This window comes from Zonotrichia albicollis, chromosome 4 (genome assembly GCF_047830755.1).
Source record: "Zonotrichia albicollis isolate bZonAlb1 chromosome 4, bZonAlb1.hap1, whole genome shotgun sequence".
Taxonomy (NCBI): Eukaryota; Metazoa; Chordata; class Aves; order Passeriformes; family Passerellidae; genus Zonotrichia; species Zonotrichia albicollis.
The window spans coordinates 54,978,946-54,990,005 of NC_133822.1; the positions used below are offsets into that span (position 1 = coordinate 54,978,946).

The window sequence follows — 11,060 nt, forward strand, 5'->3', positions numbered from 1 at the left end:
TTCTGTTTTCTAGCTACAGATTTTCTTTTTGCTCAGACTATACTGGGGAGAGCAGTACCATTTGCTACAGCTGGTGATTGCTACAGTGCAGCCAGATGTCCACAGGTATTTATGATTTCTTGCTCCCTTGAAATGTTTACATAAGAGGAGGAAAAAAATATGTGTGACTTGTTTAGATTTGTAAGGTTCTAAACCAATCTCCTATTCTGTGAGGTCAGTGTACAACATTAATAAGTATTTTTCCTCTTACTCTCTTCTCTCCTGTTCCACTATCCTCCCCTCACAGTTTTTCCCTCAAATTGTTTATTACACCCTTTCCCTGTAGGCTCCATGTATGTGTCTCCAGCTTTCTATGTGTTTCATGTACTGCTCTGCCTCTCTCTGGATTTGATGTATCCTTTGTTTCCCCTAATGCTTTCTCAGTCTTTGTTCTCCTCTAGTGACTTTTCTATAATCCTGAATAATTTTCCTAATCTTTTCTTTGTTTCTCTCCTGACGCTTCATGTCTTTGAAGACTACCAGAGGAAATAAATCATTTTAGCAGTTTACTTTAAAATTTCTGCATGCATTGTAGTGTCTACATTAGTGTTCTAGTTTTATTGGATGGTGCTTTTTAGATTAATCTCTATGTTGTCCCAGTTTTCTGTTTGCTGTTTCACATCACAGAGTAGTTTGGAAAGACATGAACAGGATCCCTTTTGGATTAAGCTAAAGGCAGCAATGAGCTTCAGAGGAGGGATCTTAATATACTCTAATGCTATTGAGGACTGGGACTAGGGGAGAGTTAGTCCAAAATAAATCCCTTATTGGTGCACTGTCTACAGACTTGGGCTCTCTGGGCCAATTTTTACTATACACATCTGCTTATACTGCATTGTCCTTCTTGATGGTGCAGACATAGCCCAACTCTGAGCTAGTCAACCTTCACAGCCCCCCTGGCAGAAACAGGATTCTTTAGAAAACACTTCAGCTTACCTTACACTATTAGACAATTTAGGATGAGGTCAGCTGTCCTCTGGAAGTGAATTTCTTTTCACTGGTTATAAATGAATTGAGACCAACTGCCTCATGCTTGCTTGGAAGTTGCACTGTTGTCCATCTCTCCTGGTTGCCTAAACTTAGGATCAGCTGCGGGTGGGCACAGCCAAGGGGAGCTAGAGAAAATTCATGTGCAATTTATTGCAATTCATGGCAGACTTAAACTCCTGATAAGAAAACAGTTGAAGTTCATTACAGTGTTGGATGCCTTCAACCTGCAAGTGCTTTGGGTGCAGTGTGATACAGATCTGTTTGCTATGTGTAGCCTCTGTTGGGAGGTCATTCTGCTTACATGGCTTGGCACTGACACATTTATTTCCATCTAAAAGTTCTGACTGAAGCTGCCACTTTTGATGCAGTCAAAAAGTTTCCATTCCTGTGCTTTTAGTCCTTGAAATCTGTTCCTGGCCTTGCACATGCTGCATGATACATCAGACAGCTATTGAGCTGTCATTGTAATTGTAATAGCGTTTCTCATTTATTTTTGCAAAATGATGTCACTGTGAAAGAAGTTACTCTAGGACTGTTAATTATGGAAATCAGTCCACACCATTTGTATGGATTTCTTCCTTCATTAAATGGAAGTCTTCCACTATGAGGATAGTTGAAGAACAGCCTACCCTATCCATATGAGTTTTTATTAGCTCATCCTGAGTTACATGAGTGCTATAAGCACAGCATCTTTACATAGAAGTGCTCTCAAAATAAATCTGCCACACTGAGCAATATAACTGAATTTTTGCAACAGAATTTAAATGAATCATTATAATAAAAGCTATATATATTTATATATGTATGACATTATTAAGCAATAAAACACAGAAGCTACCATTTGCAATAAAAAATTACTAGGTCTGAATACAGAAATCCAGGCTTTCAGTGAATAATGCAGAGGTGTGCAGTTTTCTGGTTGTAGTGCTGCCTGAACTAATCATTAGGCTCTTTGTGGGGGCAGTACTTCTTTGTAACATATTGCACTTCTCTTTGAATGCAATTTAATAATTTTCTGTATCCCAGTTTGTTTACCAAGGTAGTGCAAATTGCTACTTTTAATATATTTCCTATTCTCATAGCAACTGACTGAAGCTAGTTTTCAGTCTATATTTGTGTAGGCAAATGTTTTACAATCAATAGCTTCTATATCTGTTGTGAATGGTTTATATTGCAAAACATTCCACTTAAAAATATTTATTTTAACATTCACTTATATTCTTGTTCAGTTGTGTTATTTATTATACTGAAAAAGCAATGGAACATGGTAAGATGATGATGCTTACATCATCTTACAGTGTGCAAACATTTGAAAATTAGATGTCCAAGTGATTTGTCTTTACAGGCAGCCGTGTGTTTTGATCAAGTTATTTCCAAAAAATTCAGGAACTTAAAAAAAATAGTCATTCAAGAAAACCAGCTTCATTCTTGCTTTTGAAAGTCTGTACTTTTTGTAAATTAAAATTTCATTTGTAGAAGGGCAAAAACAATTTCAGTTGTCAGATGTTAGTTTTGTCTTCATATTCAGATGCTACAGATCAGCTGATGCACAGCTGGTGCTTATTGCAGAATAACTTGGTTTTGTGTTGTGAATGTTCATAGAAAGGGTGCAAGGTAGCATATCCAGCCCATATTTTGTACACACCTTTGAGTACTTCATGTTTAGACATATCCCAAGCAATATGTTAAACTATACTAATATAAAGTTTCTTAGTGTTTTGAACCCTGTTTATCAGGTCTGTAATATTTTTTACTTTTTTTTTTTTTTTTTTCCTAGGGCCAGTTCAGCATTAACTTGGCTGGTACAGGTCTGAGATTATCCAGTACAGTGAGATGGATTGCTCAGGGCAACTATGCCACTGCTGACATACACAAATCCCATGTGAGTCAATGCTGTTGTCCTTCACCTGCTCTTACAGCTTGAACAAGAGGTACAAATGTTGGCTGTAGTGAAAGCTACAGTGATTTTTGTGAATCAGAAATAGCATTCAAAGTCTCTGACTCATTTAAGTTTTCTTCAACAATGTTTAGTCATACTGTCCAGTATCTAAATCAGATCAGCACTCCCTGCCTACCCTTCACTTAACTGATTTTAACAGGTTATTGTATTAATTTGGTTTATTAGAGGCTTTGAATATGCTTCTACAAAATACGTAAACACAACACCCAAGCCTCCACATTTTGTTCAAGATCATCCTACTACAGATTATCCTTTTTGTTTCTTACTCTGATCTTTATTAGCATGGAAAACCAAATGACCAGTTAAACAAGAACAGTTAGTGTGCCTGGTTTAAGACAACATTGGATGGTAAGCCTGGGAATGGTGGAGAGCTGGGAGCAAGGTGTAGAGTGGTAGTGATAAAGGATCTCTGTTCCTGCTTTGCTAATGCTGCTGTCTCTTGATTTAGTGTTTCTAGGTATGATTTGTCAAAAGGTCTGTTGTGTGCAAACCTCGAGAAGCCTTTTGTGCAACTGTGATTTCCATCACTTTTCTTGATTGACTCTTCTCTTTGTCTAATTCCTAGGATGGTACTAAAGTATATGGAAGATGTGGAGGATTTTGTGGAAAATGTGTTCCTAACACAATTATTGGTCTCCAACTTCAAGTACAGTGAGAACTCTGATGTACTAGGAGCATCAAAGCAGGGACATTTGCCATTTAGGCTCCAATTGTAGGTGCTCTGTATGTGTATATTGTAATTTTTTCATGTCTGTAGTGATCATTACTGTAACGTTCACTAATAAGAATTCCTGTTTTCTTCAGGATTAACTCAAGGTTTTATTATCTGTTTATGGGCTAGCAAGCGCATAAATCACAATCAGAGACCGTCAGGTTTTACAGGAGAAGCATTTATTCAAAGTACAGTATGTACTAACAAGTAAATTGCACTGGGATTACTTCCATGTGTAACACTCTAAATTTTACCATAATTGTAATTCTTTATCTGTAACTTACCAGTATAATTCTTTATGCAGTATTCAGTAAAATTTATCCTCTACTGATCTTTTATGACAGATTGTGCTAAAATATAGAATCGAAAGCTTTACTGCTATATAAAGAGACGGGTAATTTCAATACTTCCAATTTTATGCAAACATGTAGGGTTTATCTGTCAATAACTTACAGCTGAAAAGTACATAGCCGAAATGCTTGAGATAGTTTTATAGATCTGTGTGTTTCTCTGTCAGTGAAAGCATTTTTCCCCATCCCTTTCATTATATTCTTTGTGGTGCTCAAATCCTTGCAGAAATACTGAGACGTGTGGTTTAACCTCTGTAGTCTCTATAGCACATGTTAAACATCAGGTCTTAGGTTTGCTGTGGTTACAGGAAAAGAAAATATGGAAACAAATTGCTTCAAAACCTGATTTTAAATCGCTGCCTCTCATCCAAGTATACTGTGAAAGCAGTGCATTCTGTTTACCATGGGATCTTGTGTATAATTGCACAAATATGTATTTGCTTAAACACTTTCCATATCCACCTTACTCCTTTACCCTGGCCAGTGGCACATTAGTAAAGGTTGCAGTAGTGTGCATCCTTCAAAGCCTGATTCAGCATCATTTTCAATAACCTTAGTGAAAAATCTGAATGGAAGCAACACCCGCTGTGGTTTTGGTGTCCATCTTTGACTCAGTTTGGTTTTTCAATGTCTGTAAATACAGTTCTAACATCTGCTGTTTAAAGAAGAGTTACAAGGTTTAAAAAATGATCTAGCTCTTTGATTTGTTGGTTTGTATTTTCTTACAATTCAGAACTGTAGAAATATGTGCATATACAGATAATGTGTTTTAGGGCCAACTCTCAGGTATTCAGAATAAAATTTTCTACCAGCATAATAATGTATATTATTGTACCAGATAATTATAATGTACCAAATAACTATACATGTTTTTTCTGACCACACATATTTTGTAAACCAAATATTTATTTTGCAAGCCAGTATAATTGGTAGATCAAGTGGCAGCTGTATTACATTTTTATCCACAAAAGTTAGCCATGAATTAGCAATATTTATTAATTAAAAACAATACTGTACCACAGAAGTGTATCCAGCTTCTTTTAAGATAACACATGTAGGTAATTATTTGTGATCTCTGCATCAGAAATGTATTTTTGCACTATGTGCCTTACAATAGTTGTAAACATTAATAAGACTATAAAACATTATTTTCCTAGAAGTGTTTACATTTGCAATTAAAATCTTGTAATTTATAAAATATTTATATAATAAATATGCTTGCGTGAATGGTACCAGGGTAATTTTGTTTGGGTTCTTTTTGGTATTGTACTCTTAAGTACAAAATGTTGCAAAAGCATTTCAGCTTCTTTAGGCTGAAATAAGATAATTTACAGAATAATTGCATTCTTAATGCTCCTCTACAGTGGTATATATTGACATGTACTGGAATAACTGGAGGTTATAGTTACAGTAATAATTTATATTGAAGCAAGTCCTGCTTCAGAGGGAAGAACTCCATGTCTGTCTGCTCTTTCCAGTTATCCTCCCATGATTAGCTATATTTTTGTGGGGGGGTTGCCTTGTAAGTTTTAACTGAAATAATGTAGAAATCTGAAATAGTTTTCATCTCTGTGTGCTATCTCCAGGTTTTATAGCATGGTCCCTTGCCTTCTGCTTTGGCAGAAGGGCAACTGCAGTTTGCCTCTGTCCCCAAGAGGACTTTTTTCTTTTCAGCTCATCTAAAGGCTACAAAGCATTCAGCTCTGCTGCCACAAAGTCACTCTGTGAATCCACTGCCAAACAAAGTGACTTTTAATGCAGTATTCAATATATCATGTTTTTCTTGGATGGTAAAATATATTTTTGAGTAAAAATGTATTTTCTATACTTCTAGGATATCATATGGTCCAACTTTTGCATAGAACAGCACTATATTGTAGATTTTTGCATCTTTTCTTTATTATACCCTTGATTTAGAGTTTCACCCCCTGCTGTAGGGAAAAAGTAATCCTTATGTTTTTACATTTTGTGACTTCCCTGTGCAAGATTTTTTTTTTCTTTTTTTGAGGAAAAAGGGCTCAATTAGTCATCCCAATTTCAAGTTTCTAACTTTTTGTCCTGAGGGCAATTTAAGAAAGACATAAGCCTAATGATCAGCTCTGAAGAAACTGGAGATTTTATTATGATTTGATGACATGTTAGGAGGCCATGCAAACAAAAAAAGAGGATGATGGGTTGCACTTGCAGTAAGATTTTTCCATATACTTTAATTGAAATTGCTCTGTATTTCCATCCCACTGGGCAGCCAAGATGCTGGCCAGAAGGGCAGGGTGCTCCATGACAGAGCTGTGGGCTCTGCATGTGCTGAGCTGCCGTGGCTGTCGCAGTCACACGGCGCTCCTGCTTGAGTCATGCTGAGGAATGAAATGCGTAACTGCCCTATCACTATTCCATAGAGAAAAAAAAATGGTAATAGCTAAAAAGGATTGTAACAATGCTTTGTTAGATGGCTTCTAGGATCTTTTCAATCCCATCAATGGCAGCATTACACATTAGGTGACAGAACTGCACTTGGCTGTGTGTGTGCACTTAACTTACGTCTGTGTGTGCACACACATATTTAATGCTTCTCTGAATATTAAGTGCCAAAAAGGGACTAGGTATGAAAAACCTTGTTTCTCACATGTCACTTGATGTGTGACAGTACCTGTGACTTCTCTTGATGAATTCATCTTCTAGATGTCTTCTTCTTGTATTTCCCCAAAGGTTATATGTGGGAGGAGGCAGAGGAGATGGAAACTTGGGCTCTGGGTACACTAAGAGTTGTCTGTTCTAGCAGAATTCCTACTGGCCTGTTGTGCCACTCTCGCTCTGCAGAGAAGCAGGATGTGCCCAGGTGTTTGATCTGGAACATGGGTGCTGTACAGTCAATCTGACATTTGTGGGCAGAGCTGTGATTGAGTGATTTCAGCACATGCAGGCTTCTGGTGGACAGTCATGGATTTTCTTATCTGACTGAAAGGCTTTAATATCCAAGACACACTTGACAAGATGAAGGAAATGTTTGGGGTTTTCTTCCACTTCTTTAACCTGGAATATGGTGAGTGTAACTTCTGTGTTTTGTCGGCTGTTTGAAAAGACAGTTCCATGTAACGGGGAAGGGGCTTTGTGTCTTTGCATTTTTATTGCAGTAAAACATGAGATTCTTGGAAAATTCAGAATATGAATAAAATACTGCTATATTGCAAGCACTTTCTATAACTTGCAAAGCTTTAAATAAGATTAGGAAGGAGTATGTGGGGTTGTTTTCACAGTTTCCATAAAGAAACAAATAGATATGTGAAAGTTGATGTTCTGCGGCTATCAAAACTAAACTTGAATTATAAGTGGATCAGAAATATGCTGTAGTATTTTAACTTTAACTTAAAAAATATAAAGGAAAACAATTTACAAAAATAACTTTGAAGTAAGATAACTGAATATTTAAATAAAGGAACATTAAAATAAGCATCATATATAAACATCACAACTGAGATTTCAAAGTAATCCATGTTGGCAGTTAATCCGTGTTGACAGTAAATCCATGTTGGCCTTATTTATAAATTGAAACAATTTCCTACTGCACACCAAAGAAGCCTGTCAAAGCATTTTTCAATAATTAATTTTCATGATATGATGTTCCATATTTCTACTTTTGTAGAAATTGAAGCATGAAATACTAAAGGCTGCACTTAAATGCCTTGAACAGTTACATGGTATCTTCCTTGATGCAGAAAAAGTATGAGTAGAGGTACCATGGCAGAACCAATATGAAAAATGTCCTTTAAAGGCTAGAAAGTGGCAACTCTGGAGAAGTATTTGTATCTATAGACCTTCTTATGGTCTCTCTTGTGTGGCCTGTTTTGCTCTCCTATGGTATTTGACCATCATTTCCTGAACATTTATGATTTTTCAGGATGGTCTCACTAATCATAATCTAATCATTAAAACATGGAGGGAGGCCCTTTCTCTTTCTGGTGTGCTTTGAAAATAAGCTTTATAGATCATAGAAAAAAATCCTGCTTGTAAAGGGCATTCCTATTTTACAGTACTGGCTTTACTTGAGACAGAGCAGAACTGTGATAGTAAAATGGGTAATGCAGGGTAAACTACCTGCATTTTGTTCAAACAGAAATTCAAGCTATCTGACTTGGAGTTGGATCTGACATTTAATATTGCCTTCCACAGAAGGTGGTTTGCTTTTGCACAGTTAAGTTTATTTTGCAATACTGTAGGTTGAGAGGCTTTTCTGGGCTTTGTTTATCCTAGCTTTAAAGAAGCAATCTGTGCTCTGTTTCTGATAAATTTCTCCTTGTGTTCAGTTATGATAGATATTCCTTTGAGTTGATTGTATAAAAATACTGTAGCAGCAGAGCAGAGCAAAGATCTAACTGTATTTATGTCTATATTCTGCCTTTAAACATGAACAGCTGTGCATGCATTCATCTGTCTCATGTCTGACTCTGTGCTGCCATCCAGAACCTTTTCCTTTTCAATAAACAAATGTTTCCCTCTTTAATCTGTGTGTGTGTTTTATCTCTGTTCCTGCAACAAAACTTTCTTGTCCACATATGTTTTTCAAATTTTATTTGCATAATTAAACAAAGCATGCAACATGGAGAATCTGAGCTGTAAATTGTAACAAATGACTCTCTCTAAAGAACTGAAATAAACCAAGCTTTTTCTGTCTTGCTCATCATTACTATTTTATTTTGGAAAGCAAAACTCCTCATTTATGAATACTGAAAGGCTTTTTTTTGAAATAACTGTATGGGCTTATTTTGCAGTCTGGTTTACAGAAGCAAGAAACATTCAAGGAGAGCTCATGAATTTTCTATTTGCAGAAGACTAGAGTGATTCATAGCGGCAGCATATATTTACACCTTGAAGGATGAAATCCTGTTTTGCACTTCAGCTGTCTCTGGCAGTCATTTACTGACCATGGTAATGACATTCATGGTCAGTTCATCATTGTCCATGAGCTTTTGAATATACTTTTGGAAGACTGAATAATTAATAATGTGGTTGCACAGAACACAAATTGAAATTTGTGCTTGTAAAACCAGAGAGCAGAAAGTTTCTTTTTAGTGTTTTGTATTTAAAACATCTTGCAGAAAAGCTTGTTGCAAAAGCATTTATTATACACCTCAGTAAAGAAAACAGCAACTCTGGTAGTGTTTGTATTCCTGGAAGCTCTGCAAATCAGACAGGGCTAAGAAGGCTGCCACCAGTAGCCCCTCTCATCAGGGTTTACAAGGTATTTAACGAAGAATTCTTTTGCCCTTCAATTATTGTTTTCTGTCTTGGGTTTATTACTACCTTTGCCAGAAAAGTGTGTCTCCAGTTCCTTAGCTCAATTCCTGCTTCTAACTGCTGAGAGAGAAGGGAAAAGAAGTAAATTCATAGTTGTTACCTCAAAGGGAAACCACACAACCTGTAAGCTGATATAAAGGCAGGACCAGAAAGGGCACAGCGAAGAATGACATTATTGTGCTTCTAGAATCCTCTCTTCCGTGGCAGGATTAGAGCCATTGCTGCTTTTCTTTTGTGGACAAGTGAATTTTTGGTGTCATGCTGCCAAATATTTACTGAGAGATTATTTTGAGACAGGTCTCTGGAGAATGCAGATAGGCAGGCATAAAAATGGGAGGAACTCTTTGGGCTGGAAGCTTAGCCTCCTGCAATGTGTTTGTCTGACCAGCTGTCGACAGCATTGCCTCATATGAAATTCAATGTTCAGAGGATTTCCCAAGCAGCAGAGGAAGTGGAGAGTGGAGCACTGTTTCCAGCAGTAACTTACACCCTGCTAAAGCAGAGGGAGAGAGGGGACTGTAATAAGGAAATGTGCTTCTGGCTGCCTGAAAAGCTTACCTATTCAAGCAATCTCCTCACCATTGTTACCAGCGTTGTTTTTTTGCTGCCATATTAAATTATATATAAGCTGTCAGAACCATAAAATTTTAATTAAAAAATTGTATCTACAGGCAATTTTGCACTGCTCAGCGACTTTTTCTCTCTGTTTTGTTCTGTACGCTGCAAACGTTATTTCATACCTCTCGAGTGTGCTTTACTTTTCTAACCAAAAAAATAACTCTTCTGCAGACATCAGTTCTTAAAATTTTTTTCTTTCTGCTTTACTCCCTGAAAAAAGTGAGGTCTCTTATTTTAATGATATTGCCCTAGAAAGACACATTCAAGCAACCAGCTATTTTAGTATTTAAATATTTTTACTCATACCCACATTTACATTCTTGATCAAGCCAGTGGCATCTTCTATATCAAAAGGCATAAGTCAGCTCAAGCATGAGTACCAGCCTGGCAAAATTGTTCAGGTTTCTTAGTAACATGGTACATTACAAAAAAAGTATGTGAATTGGCATGACCATTCTTCAGTGCAAGAAAAGACTTCTGGCTCTGATTCCACAAATCACGCAGCAGCCACACTTCCAGCCCTTCACTGAGCCCCAGTAATACCCATGTAAGTCTGCACTGGTGCACAGATCTTCCATGAGGATCCAGTTCCCCATGCTTGAGACCTCAGGCTCTGGGGTTTTTTTGGATGTTTTTTCCCAGCCATATGCCTTCCTCTAGCATTTTGTTCAGGACAAAGCATGTGGTTATTTTTCAGAATTGTTATTTTTCAAAATGTGCTATTGCCGAGAGAAATACAGGATGAATGTTGTAACATAGTTAACTCATGCGGTATTTTTTTCATCAGGAGTTGCTATTTGAAACTTCTGTCTTATTTGAAAGGTTGCCAGTTAAATTCCCCATAGCTACACAAGAATCACTTGCTTTGAAAGCAGAAATTTCATGCGAATCTGAGGGCACATTTTGCTTTAAAGATCTAACTGCATACTGTGCTGCTACTTCACGCTGCCTTTACCATACAAGCCAAAGCTAAATGATGAGATCAGTGCTATGCCAAGTATGTGCTAAAGATACCAGAATAATAAATATGAGGACAATAAAATGACCTCTTGGGATGCAGAAGAGAGGTTGTCATCCCTATTTAGTTTCAACTAGCAGA

General features: G+C 36.9%; 1 protein-coding gene across 4 annotated transcripts in view; it reads left to right on the top strand.

Moving 5' to 3' along the window:
* Positions 1–8,552, top strand: part of ADAMTS20 (ADAM metallopeptidase with thrombospondin type 1 motif 20) — an 89,899-nt gene extending 81,347 nt beyond the window's left edge. The window contains exons 37-39 of one of the 4 annotated variants that reach the window (XM_074539835.1): positions 14–105; positions 2,807–2,960; positions 3,555–8,552. In XM_074539835.1, coding sequence (XP_074395936.1) covers positions 14–105; positions 2,807–2,953 — 239 coding nt within the window. In that variant the 3' untranslated portion in view covers positions 2,954–2,960; positions 3,555–8,552. The remainder of the gene's footprint in view (positions 1–13; positions 106–2,806; positions 2,961–3,554) is intronic. The other 3 variants (XM_074539834.1, XM_005480746.4, XM_026797007.2) reach the window with 3 other exon arrangements.
* Positions 8,553–11,060: the final 2,508 nt, after the last annotated feature.